The sequence below is a fragment of the Aptenodytes forsteri genome, unplaced genomic scaffold (assembly GCF_000699145.1).
Source record: "Aptenodytes forsteri isolate BGI_AS27 unplaced genomic scaffold, ASM69914v1 Scaffold515, whole genome shotgun sequence".
Lineage (NCBI taxonomy): Eukaryota > Metazoa > Chordata > Aves > Sphenisciformes > Spheniscidae > Aptenodytes > Aptenodytes forsteri.
In genome coordinates, this window is record NW_008795300.1 from 22,957 (window position 1) to 42,286 (window position 19,330).

The 19,330-nt window shown below is 42.6% G+C and overlaps 1 protein-coding gene across 1 annotated transcript in view; it reads right to left on the reverse strand.

The window, feature by feature from the left end:
- Window positions 1–19,330, reverse strand: part of RSPO3 (R-spondin 3) — a 64,898-nt gene that overhangs the window by 18,452 nt on the left and 27,116 nt on the right. Inside the window, exons 2-4 of the mRNA XM_009279351.2 lie at window positions 9,410–9,601; window positions 7,756–7,902; window positions 5,175–5,372 (exon numbers count right to left, since the gene is read on the reverse strand). Of these exons, the coding sequence (XP_009277626.1) occupies window positions 5,175–5,372; window positions 7,756–7,902; window positions 9,410–9,601 (537 nt within the window). The remainder of the gene's footprint in view (window positions 1–5,174; window positions 5,373–7,755; window positions 7,903–9,409; window positions 9,602–19,330) is intronic.

A 19,330-nucleotide genomic window follows, 5' to 3' on the forward strand; every position in this document is an offset into this window, starting at 1 on the left:
CCTCTGTGCTCCATTGTCACATGGATCCATACGGCATCAGAGCATGTACATTAGGGTGGGTAGCTCAATGAGTTTAAGTTAAGTGAGTGAAATTAGTTTATTGCCTAACATTTTAAGAAGTTTGTTAGTATTAAGTTACATTGTTTTCAGCTAAAGTAAATTCTTGATGAATGGCTTGGGATTTTCAGCTGAGTGGTGGTTTTGGAAATCTGATGGTTGCCTGATAGGATTCCTTCCTCACACCATAGCAAACTGAAGACATTTTCAGACATGATCTGATTAATATGTTTGAAGCATTATGTGGACATATAGCAATAAGGGGTGGAGGAACTAGTTCAAAGAAACACCAGAGATGACCTGAGTCTCAGTTCTCTAAGCTATTCACATCAAACCTGGATTTTTATATTCACATGTACGCAGTGCAAGATAGAAGCATTTATTTTACTTTATTTCCCCCAAATATATACACTTCCTCATTAAAACTGCTCAACAACAAACCCTGTTCCCTTGGTTCCCTTCTGTTCGCTAGTCTGTATCTAGAATTCAGCTCCTCATCTCAAAGACACTGCTTTGTCTCTTATTCTTGCTGTACACTAAAAAAAAAATCACAGCATAATATCTGTATTCTCCTTACATCACAAACCATTAACTGACAAGCTAACTGGCCTCCAGGGAGTTGCAGTCTTGTGAATTTTGACTAAAATTGCCCCTCTGCCTTTCATAACAGTATCCTGCTTTCAGACTCTACAAGGTGACAATTCCTACACTCCACAGTGAAAAAGAGACATGCTGTTCTACATTCATCCCACCATGTCTTCATGTCTAATGCTTGAATTTTTGCCTGTCAGGAACAGGAACTTTCTCTGGTCTGTGTTTGCACAGAACTGGACGCAGTTAACATTAGTTCTCTCCTTTGAACATCTAAATGCCACTAGCATGCAAATGAATCAATATATGAACAAGCAACAACTGAAATGTATTATGTATTTGTTTACAACAATACAGCTGTGTAACCAATGTAGCCTATCTATTGGCTTGCATAATACCCAGCTTTCTAAGATGTCTTTGTTGTTCATAACTACGCACTTAGTCTTTTTGGTGAGTGTTTTTAGTCTCTTCAAACTGATCAGAACATGTTCTCTGAAAGCACTTAAAACTGTTTGCTCTCTGGGGGGTTTAGTTGGGACTCAACAGAAAGTCATATGGTGAATGTTCTCTTCTTGGCAGAATTACTCATGCATGAAAACATGCAATTCCTTCCCCACAAATACTTTTGTATGCAATTCTGATATTTGTCTTTTGGCCAGTAAAAGTCAATCATCTCACACAGCTGCAGGCAGCAGTCCAAAGGGACTTGTGTTTGGCCAGAGCACATTTATTAAGGCAAAGAAATAATATTGATGGATAATTTGCAGCATTTGAAGAGCTCTGCAAGTTATGCTTTTCCAGTACATCCATTTGCCATTAATGGACATGGCTACAGGAAACATGTGACTCTCAACGTATGTCTATCAGTAGGAGCCAAGAAGACGTTAAGGGTGGGAAGGTAAAAGTAACAGTGCACTGCACTGGGGGAACAAAACAAAAAGTGTGAAGGAAAGAAAGGAAGAAGAAGAAACTGGAACTTAAAATCATATAGTCATGCAGGCTAAAAAGAACTCACCATCATGAAATTAAAAGAGGAGAATTATGAAATAAATTACAGTGAGGTTTGGATGGGACTGACCTATAAAAGGAGACTGTATGTGAAACACATGGGAATTACCGTGTCAGAACACACTGGGATCAACTAATTTAGTGCTAAAATGCATAAAAAGAACCTTTTAGGCTAGTCGAGCTATTTGTATCCTCATTATTCCCATTTGTTTGCATTCATTCTGAAAATACTAGCACCTTCTCCCAGTAAAACTTAATTTTATAGCCAGTGAGGGAAAAAAAAGTTGTACTAGATCTCACCAGCTTTAATGACACACCAGCAGATGGAAACAGAAAAAAACCCTCTTCATCCATTTTATCTTGTTTTGCGTAGCCGTTCCAGAAACATGTCCTTGCTTTTGTGTGATAGCAGTGACTTAACTGACTAACATCCTGTCTCTGACCTCAACTTCTTGAGCAAAGTCATTGAGGCATCTGTGACGAGCAAACCCCGTCATCATGTGGTCTTTCCCCTAACTCCTTTGGCCACAGACATCTATTCAACATGGAAACAGCAGAGGCTGACCGAGCTAACTCTCTCTTCATGGCCGCGGAGACAAGATTAGCAGCACTGTTGGTAACTGCTGGGTCTGCTGCTAGACTTCAAAAGCCAATGCCATGAAAGCTAAACTCCAAAGCAATGGAGAGCGGCAATGGGGAGTCATACAATACAAAAGAGCATTTTCAATATTTCTTAACAGTAAATACAAACATATCTACTTTCCCATCCCTTTCCCAAAGTGTTTTTGTTGTTACCTCCTTCTGCAATCACTGACTGGATGCAGCTAGCCATAAGAACAGAGCCTGGCTTGGTTTCTCGTGCAATTATTCTGTTGTTCAAAGGGGAATAGAAGTTTCTCTTTGTGTAATAAGGGACAGTGGCAGTTGGGAAGATAAGTTGCCTGGAGATTAAGTTGGAAAGCTTCATTTCCCTATTCCAGTAGGAACAGAAGGAAAACTTTTAGCTTAATTCTCAGTTTCCTGGCTTGTCACCATAATCCATCCCTTGAAGCCATTTTAACCTAATGTTTTATGTGTGATTTCCTTAGTTTTATTAAGAATTATCTTTTTTTAAAAAAAATTAAATTCATCACCCTGTGAAGCTGTATGAAAGTGAATGGGAGAGACTTTTGTGGATACTGAGGAGTATATAGTGGTGGATTTCAGAACATTAAAAAAAATGGCTTTCAGGCATAGACATACAAATCCCAAGGGCATGGGTAGAGTTGGAACATAGGTTCCACCTGCCTGCATTAGTTTCGAAGGAATTGTCTACTGAGCGTAAAACAGGCTAGAATATAGTCTGTGACTTGCTCAAAAGGAAGGAAAAAACCCACCTTTATGCACATTACAGAAAAAAAAGAAAGAAAAAGATTCATGACTGTGAATGAATTCTTGAAATTAAATTTCACCCTGTGAAGCTGTATGAAAGTGAATGGGAGAGACTTTTGTGGATACTGAGGAGTATATAGTGGTGGATTTCAGAACATTAAAAAAAATGGCTTTCAGGCATAGACATACAAATCCCAAGGGCATGGGTAGAGTTGGAACATAGGTTCCACCTGCCTGCATTAGTTTCGAAGGAATTGTCTACTGAGTGTAAAACAGGCTAGAATATAGTCTGTGACTTGCTCAAAAGGAAGGAAAAAACCCACCTTTATGCACATTACAGAAAAAAAAGAAAGAAAAAGATTCATGACTGTGAATGAATTCTTGTGGTGCACAGTATTTTTCAAGTATGGTTTGGCTCAGATCCCATAAAATAAGAATTGAAAGTAAAATACGTGAGTAGTTTCTTCTAAAGTACTTACTACACAGGAACAGCAGGCATTTCTCAAAGAGAAATGTCTTGTCCAATCTGAAGAGATTGCCAAATTGCCATAAGCAAATACACAACATCATTATCACTTCAAAAAACCAGTTTCACAGTTCCAAAATGACAGTTCAGTCCTATATTTTCAGCTCTGGCAAAATTAGCTTTGGTAGAAAAAAAAGGATGCTTCCCCCAATTACAGTGGGCTAATGAGAAGCTGTGTTTCAAGTTGTGCCACTGTGCAGGAGCAGAAGCAAGCATGGACATTTTGGACATAGATTCTAAGCATACGGGAATCTGTAAATAGCTTGCCTTGGCTGGTCCCCTGAGGTAGATATACCTCTCTACCTCTTCAAGGCACTGCCTGACACAAGGAGGAGGAGGTGACATCTACCCCATAGGTTCCCATAAATCAGTAGATCTAGCCAGTTCTTGGGTGAGGGGGAGGCACCTGTAGCTATCTGGTTCATAAGATCCTCCTTCTAACGTTATTTCCCTTCTCATGAGGTATAGCCCTAGGGAACAAGCCAACCTTTAAAAGGATTACAAGCTCCAAACCCCTTTAAGGTTTCTATAAGTAATCTGCAGCAACCCTAGCAATCATTTAACAATGAAACGGTGGGTTACTACTTGGTACCAGCAGCTCATGCTGTCTCACAGATGTTCACGCAGGAGGCAGCTGCTCCGCCTGTTCCGCTCATCCTCAAAAGGGGTGAAACCTTGCTTTTGAGTTCGGAGGAAAGGGGGAAATAAAAGGGATGGGGAAATGGGAAGGATGGGGAAAATGGGAGGCATGGGGAAAAGGAAATATTCCATCGACATGCCTGTGCCAACCTGAGTAACTGCACCGGGGACAGAGCAAGTAACTTCCCTGCTGTAAGAAGGGGAGAAAAGGGAGCAATGGAACAACAATCTCTCCTGGGTGGAATTTGTATAAATTATTATTTCATAGACTTCTTAAGCATCTCCCATTCTTAACATGTGGGATGCCCTTCACTAGGTCCCGTGATGAGGAGTAAGTCCAACAAGCTGGCTCGCATGGAGGGGCGGTTCTGCTGGCACTCTTGCTTATTGGGTGAAACCAAGTGGAGTTTCCCTTGGCTGCCACGCAGTGTTGTGGTCTTTCTCCCATGCTGGGACTCCATTAGCCAGATGCAGATGGCAGGATCAGGCCACCTTGTTCAGCCAGAGCTAGTAGAAAGAGTTCAAGGGGGGAGAGAGGCCACAGCACTGCAATTGCAAGAGTTATGGTCTTACCTGTAGGGAAGCATGAAATAGGAATCGGTTTGGAGGAATCCCATGCTTGAAGCATGAACCTTGTCTGCCTGATAGCCAACAAACGGCTCCCACCATGACATGTGTTACAATGAATCTTTTTGTTCTGAACTCCAAATGCAACCCCTCATCTTGGCAGCTCTTTCAGCAGAACCGAGAATGTGCCTTCCCGTCCAGCCCACCCTGTCCTCTCTAGATCACACAAAGCACATTTTTTGAGCAGCGTTAGGACTTTATTTACTCCAGGCAAGGGCACAGTTCTCTCCAGCCCAAAGAACACCACATCAATGGAAGCTTTGGTGAAGCCTGCAATAGAGGGCTGGGAATTCAGATGTGAGTTATTAAACAAGCACAATACCAATCTCATATTATGACGATGATAACGTGGTACCTTTTCCTTCCTTCTGACATCTCTTTCTTTGTACAATACATTTTCTGCTCTCGCTTGTAGCTGGGCAAGGATTGCCCCTTGCTGACGGATGCTGTACGATCTCTCTGACCCTTACTTCATTTCCTCTTTTGAAACCACATGTTTTTCCTTTCTTTGTGCAAGGGCTCCATGGACTCCACTCACTAGCTTCACAGTGCACTGCAATAAACATAGGACAAGCTGAGCCTGGCCAATATCTTTTTGTATACACAATGCATATGGTACATTAATTTTATTCTGCATCAGCCAAAAGGTGGCAAAAATTAATGGAATTAATCAGGATTTGCAGCAGTGAATTGACAGAAATTGGACTGCTGAGGATATACTGTACAAAGTAATGTCAAATAATTATGTCAGTTACTATTTTGTACTAGCTGTTTCGTAATTCCATTCCTGAAATGGGGCAACAACACCACAATTGGTCTCAATGAAATCAGTTACTGGGGCTTGTTCTGAGGTTGTTTTGGTTTTGTGGAGGTATAAATCCTTGTAGCTTCAGTGGAGTTAAACTTTGGTCATGCCTATGTGAAAGGAGAGTGAAGTCATTGGGTCAAGCTGCTGCAGCTGGTCTCAAAGGTATTGAATTTGGAAATCAATAGAGTTATAAAGGACTAACTGATATCAAAAGACATTACATTAAGAATCAAGTATCTTTGGTGATCTGCTGCTTGGTATTCATCTTAAATAGTGAAAGAGCCATCATCTGTAGCATATACAAGCTGTAAGTAGGCAAAGCAGAGGAGAATTTGGGTCGGGGCGGGGGGCAAGCTTTTCAGAAAAGTGTGGGTTACGGTTTATAAACCACAGTGATCTGAATGCGCATCCCGTACTATTGGGAACTCAAAAGGTGTACAGCTGGACACTTGTCCAAACAGTGTAGACAAAAAGGGGAGTAACCTTGGAAGCTTAACAATGTGCTTTTAATAACTATCCTTCTTTTGTGCCGCCTCCTTAGTATCCTTCTCTTGATAAAAGATAGTAAACATTTATATTTACTTTATGTTCATATGTGTGCTTAAGACTATAAACCACTGCTGAAGAAGGAAAGACTTCTAGCACCTCTATAAGGAGGAATTTGTAAGTCAACATTTTTCCAGCTCCAGAATTTACTTCCAAATTTTTCAAAACCTAAAAATGTAACTAACCTCAGGCAATCTCTGAGCCTTCGTCCAGTGAATTGTCATGTGGGTCATTTTGTTTTTCATATTACACTGGAGCTCTCCTGTTAAAATAATTGGCCTTTACGTGCACAAAAAGGTTCTGTTTTTCCTCTGTAGCTTTAAATGGCTTTTCCTAGTTGAGACTGACTCATTGTTAAAGCAGCTAAGTCTACAGCACTTGGAAACAGCCATCAAGAAACAAAAATGATCCCTTGAATTTCTTTCAAAGATGAAAGTCTTTGCTTGAAAATAAAACTGTAAAAAACATCACTACCACCTGAACTAATATGTATTTGAGAAGGAAAATGCCAAACTACTGTACATTATTTTTATTCCTGCATTACTTCCCCTCCAAAACACGCGATGCCAGGGAGAGCTATGTGCATGATACTGTGGGGGAGGAGATTTCCATCATGGCCAGACTGCGCCTAAGTGCTCCCTGGTTGCTGGTGGCTGAAGAGGTTACTGCTTCCACCGCAGTTCACAGCCCTCAGCCACCACAATTCACAGCCGGCATACTAAAATAAGCTGAACCTTGCCGCAGCTTCGGCATGCCCATGGCAGGAGATGTCAATTGCAGCAGCCCAGAGGCAAATATATCACTCATTCTGCTTTCAGCTGGAGAGGTGGCAGAGGGATGGAGCAGACAGTTAGGTGTGGTGACCTCCAAAATTGCCCCGGTGTGAATAATTGGAGCTTGTGAGTCAGAGGTTGGAGAGATACAAAAGCAGGTCTCTTCTCCGCAGCCAGTGAGTCACAGGACCAGTGTCACCGATCTCATTCCTTCAGTAACAGTGCCATGCTATTTGGTGTTTTATTTTAATCCTCAGTTTCTGGAGTCAGGTGATTATGCACATATACAGTTTTGGGTTTTTTTCCTTAACATTTTAGTTTCTAGCCTTCACCTTTGTGAAGGTAAGCTTCAAAATGTTGACACACGCATGCTTTGAAGGCTCAGGTAGTACAAGGGAGCTAAAGCAAAGCAGTTAGTATTTTCATCTTTCAACTACATGTGGGGTCTGGCTCAGGATTTTTGAACCTTTGATGTTAGCGGTGCTGCATAACACTGTAACAGAGCAAGTAAGAGATGGATGTCATTCTACCTCAGGGCAGACCAAACAGGCCCTATTTCCTGAGGCAGAATTGCCCTTAGCGTCAAGGCTGCGCTTGTGGGGCACAACCGAGCTTGTGCCTCTTGTGAAATGGCAGACTTCGGAAATACCTTGAGTTTGTTGTACTGGGGGATATATCTTGTGATGCAGAACATTTCCATTTTAAGTTGCACTTCCCTGGTGGTGTAACTGACCTTGCAACTTATGCCCTCCTTAGATGCCCCATCCCCTGTGAGAAAACCAGGCAGGACACGGGGGGACAGAACTTACCGATACTAGTGCACTCCATCGTGTGATTGTTGGCTTCCAGCCCATCAGGGCACTTTTCAAGGCACTTTCCACTGTATAAGTAAAACCCACTTTTACACTTTGTGCAGAAGTTTCTGGTGAAGCAGGTATCACAGTCAGCTTTACATTCTGAAATGCAAACAGTAAACAACAATGTTGTTGCTCTTTGCCACGAAATGCCATGGGCTCTCTCACATATACCATAACCACACAATTCTAGCAATGTTAAACAGTCTTCAAAGGAAGCAAATTGTATTTGGATCTTCTTCGTGGCCTGTACACACAGTGAGGCCAGCCACAAGTGACCTTGGCATGAGTGAGGATTTAATAAGGATGGCCTGATGCTGAATGGCCTCACGCTGCTTGTCTTCTTGCAGACCTATGCAAACGGAAGACAGAGCACAGCCCATCAGAATAACAATATACTGCTTCTGCCCTATACTGACACAGCATAGGTACTAATTAATCCCACAGGGCACAGGTACTGGGCCAGTTCCACCCTATCTATCTCCATTCATCCAGGAGAAATTAAAATATGGCAGAATTTAGAATCTGCTTAAGACTGTTTTGCATCAACATCTTTTTCTTTTTTTAAATGACTCCCTGATGTTCACTCAGATGCCCTGTAGTATTTCATGTATTCGCTGTGTGACTACCCAAATTGGCATTAGTGGTATATTTCTCAGTTCTCAGATATTTTTGAAAGAAATACATAAAAACTTGTGTATGGCACAAGTCTGATATGCAAGGCCACACACTGATAAAAAGAGAGCAAATACTTTACAGTGTCAAGTTACTCTGCCAGACTTTACTCTGGGGTCCGTTCATTAAATAACTTTTATTACCAGGTAAAAACTGGGAGAGTTGCTTGGCTGTCGCTCTTATGTTTTTATATCACCTGTGGGATCAAAACCAGTGAATTCAGCAATAAAAAGAGGAGTGGGGAGGACATTGCGATCTTTTCCAGTTCATTTATGGTTCAAAATACATAGTGGAGCCAAAATGTTGCCCGAGCAGTAAAGAATAGAGTTGGGTTCTCTGTCTCCCAGCCCGGAGGCAACATGAATCGGTAACTTCCCCCAAATCAGGCTGAAACCTGGCCAGCTGAAACCTGGCCAGCTGCTACAGGCATTGAGAGGACTACACTGAGTGTGAGACAAGCTATAAAGAGACCAGGGCAAACTGCATCTCCAAAGAATGCCACCTGCCATCTTCTCTCCTTGTGGCAGGGGTCAGGCAGGTAAGGGCAGTGGGTTAAACGGCTCCAGACCCCGAGATTCAGCATCCCTCGGCCCCCGCTCTTCAGAGCTGCTGCTGCTCACTCTTGCTGCCGGAGGGCAGTGCCTGGCGCCCACCAGCGCTTCCCTTTCGCATGGGGGTGCGGAGGAGGAGACCATCACCTGGGTCCTAGGCAGGTCATTCATGCAGAGCCGGGATCCCTGAGCTTTAGGCCGTTTTGTCATCTTTCACCTTAACTTCTTGCTCGGGTTAATATTTACTGCGCTACTATAAAAGAAGTGAACAAATAGAGACACGGCCTGTCTGTCTGCTTCTCTGTTGACTTGACTCCTAAGGCGACACAGCATTCAAGAGAGAACAAACAAATCCATGCGCCACCCCTTTCCCCAGCACTTACTTGCACACTTATTAATGTCGGGATACCGTGTCCCATAGTATCCGCTTGGACATGAGGAAAGACATACTCCGATCTGTTTCATGCCAATCCTCTCCAGAACAAAAAAGAGCCTGGGCTTACATGACAGGCATCCGTTGTAGTCAGAACATGTAGCACACCCTCCTTGGCAACCCTGGCTCACGTTAGGATGCACTGAGAAGACAAACATTAAAAAAAAAAAAAACCAACGGTGAGAGAAGAAGGTATTAGACAAGACCATGAAATAATGGTTCCTCTGTACTTGGAAGGGTGGACCATCCACCTCTGTGACAGCTCTTAAAGATTGCTTCATTTTTTCTTGTGTCTGTTATGACCTGACATTTCATTTCAGCGATTATTTCATCTGCATAAAAATGAGAAGTGCAGCTGATGTGCTCACATCTTGCAGAAATAGCTAACAGCAAATTATATTTGAAACAGATTTTATGGAACAGCAGCATCCTAGAGAACAGTTATTTTTCTTTTAGTTACTTTCAGTGGCTTTTCTGCCTTGTATGCACTTGGCTCAGCAGACAAATACATGTTCACTTATCTTTGCATTTCCTAGCTGGATGATTAAAAATCAACCTAGTGTATAATTTCCTTCATTGACTAAATGCCATTTGATTGAGTTCTGCTGTGCAGGAATATGCCCTTGTAAGATCTGATGCTAATTTGCCTTAATAAAAAGACACAGGAGAGCCATCCTTCTCACCCTCCTTCTTTCCCTGGAATGTTCTCTCTGGCATGTTTTTAATCTCTAACAATTACAACCTGATGTTCAGACTTAACTGTGGCATTTACCCTGCTCCAGTCCCAGCATGGAGCATAGGTAGGATTATATTTGCCTTTCAATTGAATTGTTCTAATTCTTCAGACAAGGAAAGGAAAACTTATTACACTCGCTGCTTAAAACTATTCAGTTCTTCTTTAGGGGCTTGGGAGTAGAAGAAAAGAGGATGCTATTGCAGACTATCTTTTCAGTAGCAGACATTAATCAGTGTATTACTTCTCAGTGGCAGAGAATAATGTTTTGCATCTTCCTGTACTTTAGAAGTTGTTACCTACTTTTAACTCCTTCTTGGTTGCATTCTTAAATAGGAGTTGGATCTGAAAAATAATTAAGCATCAAATAGCTCCAGATCCTGTGTCCCCTCTTTTTTGGCCTCGTCTTGTGTGAAAAACCCAGGCATTTTTCTAAGTATAAGCTTTCATCTCAATGTGAGACATCTGGCTATATTTCATATGTAAGAGAAAACCAGTCCTCATTTACATTTGTAAATCCTATTTGTAAATATTGGCTTCCTGTTCTGCCTTCTCATCACGCCACTGATAATTTTATAAATATGCACATGCCATACTTTGATTGCCTATTTCAGTGTTTTGATTTTATTTTTATCTGCAGACACTGCTAAATAGCTTGCATACACAATGAACTTGCTTTTGTCAGCTTCCTTCTGTGGATCCCTTGCAGGCAGACCAGAAGCCCATATGAATCCATGGCTTACAGGTTGAAATCCACCACTCTCTGCTAGCTCAGGGGAGTTTGCCTGGTGGCAGGGAAGTTCGGGAATAGAATCATAGAATCATAGAATCATAGAATCATTAAGGTTGGAAGAGACTTCTAAGATCATTGAGTCCAACCGTCAACCCAACACCACCATGCCCACTAAACCATGTCCCTAAGCGCCTCATCTACACGTCTTTTAAATACCTCTGTACTTTGTTCACTTACAGTTTTGGCAGAAAAGACATGGCCCATGAATGGGAAAAGCACTCCTCTATGCTCTGAGGTTTCGATGACCAGTCCCACAACCTGAGAAACCTCAAAGGGAGTTCAAGTTCACTTTTCCTCTTTCATTGATAGAATGAGGAACGAGGGTTATTTCTCTCAGTAGGGCTGAACACGTAAGAGAAGAGCAAATTTTGGCCCTGCTGCAGACAAACAATTTCAATGAGAATATAAGAACCCAATTCTCTGTGCCCCTCGAGGCACTCACTTTGTAGAACAACCTGGAGGAAAGTGTTTTTACCACCAGGACACACCACTACTATGAGAATAAATGTCATTCTGTGTAGGGAGAAGCTGCAACCCCAATTCAGTTATCAGACTTGCTTTCACCAGACTCTCAGAATACTGAGTGCTCAGTAAGTATAGCATATTTTTTTCTGAGAAGATTCCAAAGATACAGAGTATATTGATTTTGAAATTAAGAGCCTGAAAAATTTGCTTTCTTTTTAAAGTTAAGTAAATGAAAATGTCCTTGTCTCTCTCTCCCCTGTCTTGTGGCTCTTGTGTGAAGCTACTTTCAAAGGCAGACACAGTAATGTGATCTAAGAAGCTAACATTATTTAAAAACTATCCGTAACATTCCTTCATTAAGTCTGACACAGGGAAGAAAAAGCAGCTGAAGTACAAAATATTTGTCATCAAAGCTGCTATATAAAATATGGATGATCACTTTTGATGGGAAACATATTATGTGTGAGCACCTGTGACACGTCATTATGAATAGATTCTCTTGACAGAGAAAACATTATGTGCAACTGCTCTGAGGTCAAGCTGTGTGTGTGAGCCCTTGAGACAGGCAATACTTTATTACCGAAAGATGATCATTTTCTATAGCTAGGATCCATTACATGGCCAATTTCCATCTCCCCTTTAAGTCCAGAAGTATTAAGTATAAAATAAAATGTACTCCTAGCCATTTTCACAATTTCTGCCTCCTTTCATGCATCCCAAACACATCTCATACAAATAACACAGCAAAAAAAAGAGAGCCTGTAGTTCCACATGGAGAATCATATTGTTAGTATTATGGAGCAAGGAATAAGTTAAAATATGTAAGTCAAGCTCCATTTAAACGTTGATTTCATGCCATGTTATAACTCAAAGTGTGATGCAAAACAAGCTCCTGTTCTTGGAAATGCATAGAGCAAAAGTCTCATTGAAAAGTCAGAACTGACATTTTAAATGAAGAAAGACATTTTTTCTCTTAAAAGCTATTAAAGGGATCCTTTTTTGATTGTCTCCTGTTGTGCCTGGCATTTCTTTGAGCCCTGTATCTGTGTAATGAAACTGTCTGTCATTGCACTTGCTCTGAATACTAGGTAGACCCTTATTCTGGCTCAGGCAAGAAGCAAAGCAGAGACAGCCGAGTGCTCCAGAAATTGGTACTGTTTGAAAGCACAGCACTGGGCTTTATTACTGAACCCGGGAGAAAATAATTGGTGGAGAAAAAATATTTGTTTCTAGAAAGTGAGATGGCATGTTTGAAATAAGGCATCTCCAAGCTCCAGCTGAAGATCTCATTCTCGTTACCTCTCAGCCTCCTCCCTCTCCGGTTCAGATCCAGGCGCTTGCCTGATGCCCACAATGTAGGGGCCAGTCCCTCCTCTCCTGCGGACGCCGAGTGGGGTCGAAGGGATTCCAGAAGGAAATGGGGCAAACTCAGGCTCTGAAACATCTTTCTGCCACAGGGAGGGAACTTACCACTGCTGGGTACAGAACTGGCCCTTACTATTCCTCTCTCACTGCAGCAAGGTGTCAGTGCCTGCGGATCTCAAGCACTTCAGCAACTGCACACCATAACCATGAGGAAGCAACCAGAAGTTTTACCCCTTTTTTTCCCCATATCATACACTGTGAGCTCAGAGTTTAAGTGATATGCCACAACAAGCTGGAAACATAAACCCCATCTGGTGAAATCTGGCCACGGTACACCTGGTGTAAGCATTGCTTCAAATTTCTATACTTAGGTCAACAGTAGAAATGGGTAAGTAATGTATATCTACTTTAAGAAACGCTTTGAAGTCTACAGGTGAAAAAGCACTGGGAGAGAGCAGACCACTCCTGTTAGCCACAAGTTTTAGATGTGGTAAGCGGAGCAGAGAGAGGTCCAGTCTCTTGGCAGAGGGGCAGGCGCTGTGGCCTCGTGGGTTAAGCACTGGCTGCAGAACCAGGAGGTGTGGGCTTCAGCATTGCAAATGAGTCCAAGAAATGCTCTCACTTGTAACCACTTGGTCTTTGGTGCAACCTGCTCCATTATAAAGACAAATAAAATGAAATATAAAAAATTCTCCACAACTCTCAGAACTGACTTCGATGAGGATGAAGTATTCTATGCATGTGCTGTTAGGAGCAGTGTCTGCCATTAGAGATGACCCTACCAGCCATCGAGCAGTCTGCCCTCTTGTATTCAAACACTCTTTGAGCACAGTGAAGTCCTAGACTCTCAAGGATGGAAAATACAGCACAGCAATGGGCAAAGCAAGCGGTGGGAGCACAGAGACCCACAGAGAAGTTCTTCCCCATCTCTAACACAAGCGTCAGCCAAGCCTGCTGACTCATCAGGTACAAAGTATGTATGTGCAGGCTCGTGACTGGCTTTAGGTCCAGAATCCATCCCTCCATTTTTCTTTTTATAAAACCTAAATACTGGGGATCAGAGAAGACACTAAGTTAATCTTGAACTATTCTCTTCCCCTGCCTGGCTTTAAGCCCTTTTTGGCTTGGAGGCCTTTTTTTGTGCAAGCTGTTTGTCCAGATATTAGTTTTAAGCCTCATTAGCAAATGAAATCGCTGGGGATTTTCCTTTCTCAGAGTATTTTCCAAAGCCCTGCTCTGGAAACAATGAATTGTGGTCTCTCTGTTAAAAATAGAAACTTAGGGACAAGGATCTGAATTTGAATCTGAACTTTCAATGACGAGACGATAGGAGATTTTGATGGCGTGCAGCAAATAAATTCTGAAACCTTTGCAATGAAATTTTTCTATCAGTTTTACTTTATATATAGATTAAAACTTATGGGATCAAAAAAAGAAAATAAGAAAATGCAGGAGGAATCCAGGTGGGCGTATGTTCTGACAGACAGGGGAAAAGCTCGGAGTAGAAGAATATTCTTTGCGCATTTGCTGCAGCTGAGGTGCACTGTCTCATCACCAATCTTGAATGACAAGATGTCCATTTAGAGGCTCGCTCTTGAAATGGATGTGCTAAACAAATGAAATCCATCCCTGCTAGAGAGCTGCTGCTACTCCTGGTTTCTCGGGCTTGCGCGTTCTCACAGGAAATATTTTCACAGCAGAGCTGCTCTGGAATTCAGCCTCCCTGGTTGGGCTGCCCCTCGCCGCGAGACCCAGGCCCTGCCTCGGCTTTACCCACCACACAGCACCCATACGGGCCCTTGTGGTGGTGGGGATTTGGGATGGGATATCCCATGGGTTCTCGTGTGGCTTGATCGCTCTGTGCGTTCACTGGCATTCATTTCTCTCTCTCTCACCTAGTGCGAAGCAGCTGCCTGTGGCAGTGGCCTGAAAACAATACTTCATGTAAAGCAGAGCTACTCTTAATCATATGGACCATCCTTTAGGCAAACACAAACAGCATTTGGCAGTGAGCTCTTCTGATGAGAAAGTCATTAAGGAATTCAGTTTGCAAACCACAGCGTATTTCCTCAGACTCTTTCGTGGACAGCGTTTCTCTGTGTAGAAATGCATTAAAAGCAGAACGGACAATGGTGGGGCAGAAACACTGAACCAACGTGTAGGCAACATGCAGTGCGGAGCAAGGAGAAAGCCGAGGAGTGGTGGGACAGCACTGGGAGAGCAAGTACACATGAGTTTGATAAGTTTGTATTATCACTGCTAAATAGATTGCCAGCCTGAGCCAAGACGAAACCCGAGCTCAGTCTTGCAGGCTAAGCTTGGCTTGATCGCTTGGCCTTAAATCACCCACAGGGAGGCGAGGGACTTGATGTGTCATGATGGGGCAGCACCTGGGCTCTGCGGGGAGGATAGTCCCGTACACAGCAATTGCTACATTGGATTGGCCATAAGTTTTCTGGGATGCAAGCGAACCAGTGGCGATAGCTGAGGAATGTGGACTCTCCGTCCAGCCTCCCCTGGATCTACAGGAGTCTGAGGCGGCCTTGAAAGGAGAGGCAGCTGCAAAAGGAGCAAAGAGGGAAAATCAGTCTAAAAGTCAACTGTTAAAGGCTTAACATCTTCTGTTTCTTTTTGTGATTTGTGCTTCACAAATACTTTACCATTTCTTTCTAAGAGGATGGTAACTCCTCCAGAGATTTGCCTGACTTCAATTTTACTTCAGAGCATTGCTGCCTTCTGTGGTACAAAACACATAACAAAGAAGATCCTCAAGTGTCCTCCTGTGTTTTGAAGGAAAAATATCCCATAAGGACTGAAAAAAAATTTCCTCAAACATCTGCCTGGCTTGACAGAATACTTTCCTCCTCAAGAGGCACTTCCCATGTGAGGGAAAAGAAACCAACCTCTTTTGTTCACCAAGTGTCAACAGTTCTAAAGAGCAACAGAAACATGAGTATGGGACTGTCCCACAGTCTCAGGGAGTATCCATAACCGTTTTGTAGTGGTGTCTATGAGCAAGGAGGCCCTCAGCCCAAATGGTCAAGATCTCACTGGAGAATGCCTCATCATTATTAAACGTCTGGCAAAGGGATCCTGAAAACTAACTATACTGGCTTCCAGAACACATTTCCCCTGAATTTGGTTAGAAAGAGCATCAACAGGCTGAAAAATCTCACCAGGGGTGCAGAGTTTTATGCAGTCTCCTAGCATCTTCAGCACAACAGAAATCAGCCACAGCAACCACAAATGGCTCCTTCTCATTCCAGAGAGTTTTGTAAATAAACTGAAAAATTCTTTTCATGGAGAGAGAAGGGAAATTGACATTTTTTTCCCACGTACTACGGAGCACCACCAAAATTCAGGGATCCAGGAAGTTTAACCAGTATAGGAACCGAAGAGGATCCCTGGGGCAAGTTGCCTTAAGCACCTTGGTAGTGATGGTAAAGGTAGGAGCAGGTCACGCAATACCTTCCCACATCAAGTTCAAAATCCTATAAGCAACTACAGATCTTACTTTTAGCGTCAGCTGTAGTTGTTTCCAAATACCCAGCCTTCAAGACTATACATTATGAATCTTCTCTAAAAATGGAAAACTGAATTACATTATCTCCTCCTTATTGTCTAGATAAGATCACCCGTTATAAAAGGGAAAGTATGGGTTCTATAAAGAGTAGTAACCTAATAGTTGTATAACCAACATGTCATGACACTTGTCAGAGTCAGCTACATAAAAGATTATATTTGATGCACATATATTTAGACAGTATTTTAATACTCTAATCTTGCAAGATGCTGTCATGAAGATCCCCAGTTAATTTGACACTGTTTGTATGCACACAGAACTCTAAAAACAAAGTTGTCAATGTCAATCTCTTCCCTACAAGAGACGCATACTTCTATCAAGTGAAAAAGCACAGCTGTATATTGCACATGCTCATTCTTCGAAATATGCAGTCTTTCTGCTTGATTTTCTGCTTGATGCTAGCGTTCCATCTATCATTTATGTGTTTCTAACAAAGCTTGTTGGTGCTCAGGTTGTCCTGGTGGCAGCAGAGCCTGTCCCCCCTGTTTTGTTCCTTTAACATACCGGAGACATTTATTGTTGCGTATTACACAGATGCTCGTGTACTTCCAAGCTGTATAAGGATCACTCAGCTCATACTGTCAACATTACACAACTACAGTAGCATTTGCAAGTTTCTTGTTTCCCACAGGGTCTTTTGAGACCAGAGTTTTTCTCTCAAAGTTTTCTTTCAGAAACCACAGAAAGAACAGCAGGATGTAACAGATTTTACTTTCCATGCTGGGGACTAGGGAGAAGGGTTTAGACAGCAAAAGCCTGTAATCCCATGTCGAAGCTATGATTTTCTACTACCATGTTTACAGTGTTAAAAAATTAATAAGCCAGACAGCAAGCCAGCCCGCTGCCTTGGCATTGCTCAGATGTGCCTTTGGTCAATTACTTAATATCCTTTCAATTTTGTATATTTTCCTAAGTGGAACTGATCAAAAGTTTGTACTGAATGAAATAATTTTTTCTGTGTAACGATAAAATTCATACCGTACCGAAGCTAACTAAAAGCCCCAAAGTATGTCGTTTGCAACAGTGGGACTGTTCTGGATTGATGCCTGCAAACATTGAAATGGAACCTGTCTCTTTAAATTCAAGTCTCACATCGAGGTTTGAACCCAGAGTATAGATACTAAGGGGTATCACAGTGCTGGAAGGTCTCTAAAAAATTGTTTTCTACAATTTGTAACAAGGGGAAACTCTGATCTCAAATTTTCATAAAGGAAGAAGGGTAAATTCTCCAGGCTGACCAGACCATCCATCTGTCAGTCACACAAAATACTGTCCAAAATTCCAAGTTTAAATTAATGATTAAAATACTAGCTCTAGTGACTGCTCCTCTGCTGTAGTGCTGTGTAGTGATGCATATGCTATCAACACTCAGCAAATGATGACCCAACTACTTTCATCTTTCCCTCCTGCCACTGGGACCTATGCTAGCCTGAAAAAAGAAGTCAAAGGTTTTTGAGTGCAAAGCACAGTATGATATGAAATTGAATTCAACTCTGATGGAAAACAGACAAGAGACTTCATCACCAGTCAGCTCGGACTCACTGACGGAAGTCCTGGCCCACCAAAGTCAACGGCAAAACTCCTGTGAAGAGAGGGGGTGAGGATTTCACTAATTTGTTAATCGACATTAGGGTGGTCCATGGTTTGGAGTACAGTTATCTGATTTTTAGAGGGCAGTGTGATTGGATGGCCTGCTTTGATTGGGATTAAGTAATAGGACGGGTGAGATTTAAGTAGGCATCTGATTCCTGAGAAACTGACTCAGTTCAACAGCTCTGCCTGCCTGGCTCTTCTTATGAAGTAACTATGAATGGCACGTAGTTAGGGCTTGTTTCATCACCCCTTCTGCGCGCTGCCCTCCCTTTGAAGTCTAAGCCTCCCCCTCCCAACTGCCTTCACTGCCTCACACGCTGACCCACATGAAAGAAATTTAGCGCTCACACCAAGCATCATTCACTTCCCCAAAACCGTAATACATCTAACATCACTGCAGTGATACACAGTAGGCGGTTTACAGTCGCACTAAAGCCATGCTAGGAAGTATTTGAGCTGAATTATTGGGGTGCTGGTGATGAAATCAAGGCTATTGTCCATTTTGTGCTTAAGCAGGGATACAGTTCGTTTTTTATGTGGTGGCGTACCACCACTTCTCCGAGGATTTGCGCACCAATCAGCTCGGTTGATTGCAACAGAAAATGAATTAAAATGAATTAAAACTGCCTTTTTTTTTTTTTAATGTAACATCTGTAAAAGTATGTTCTTTATCCCAAAACCAATTAACAGCGTAACACTGACACATCAAACTTTCCAGATAGTTAAATTAATTGAAAGCTTATGCACAGGCTGCATTTGAAAACAGAAGCTGCAGACTGCGCGGGGTTGTTAGTGACTGTTGTAGCCAGTGGTTGCACAGACCGGGCGAGCTGCGTGCAGCCGTGCAGGTAAATGGCAGGCAGCGCCATTATGACCTTAGCGGTCAGTAAGCCAATCGATCACAGCTTTCCCTCTAAAGCTAGTTTGCCTGCAGCAATCCTATTGTGTGCGTTAGTGGCATGAAGAGGTCCGGGCAGAGGCCAAAATGTCCTGTTGTCCCCTTGCTGCCACCTCCAAAGTAGAAGTCATCCCCCGCGGCTGCTGGGTCAACGCAGGATGAAGCCAGGTCCCCCGTACCCACCTTCACCCGCGCTCTTCCTGCTCAGAGGAGCCCCGTGGCCACCACCTCCCTTGCAACATAAGGCTGAAAGCTGCCAGGCTGCTCCAGCCTCTTGAGGATGCCCTGGAGAGGATGTGCAGCAACTGGGAAATCAGTTTAATTGATTAAAGGTCTCTATGAATGTTTTGCTCTGCCCTGATGTCTGCCCATAAGGATCACCCCTATAGAGGATGACGGGAGTGCTCTTTCACAAGGATTTTCAAAAGTGGTTTTCATGCA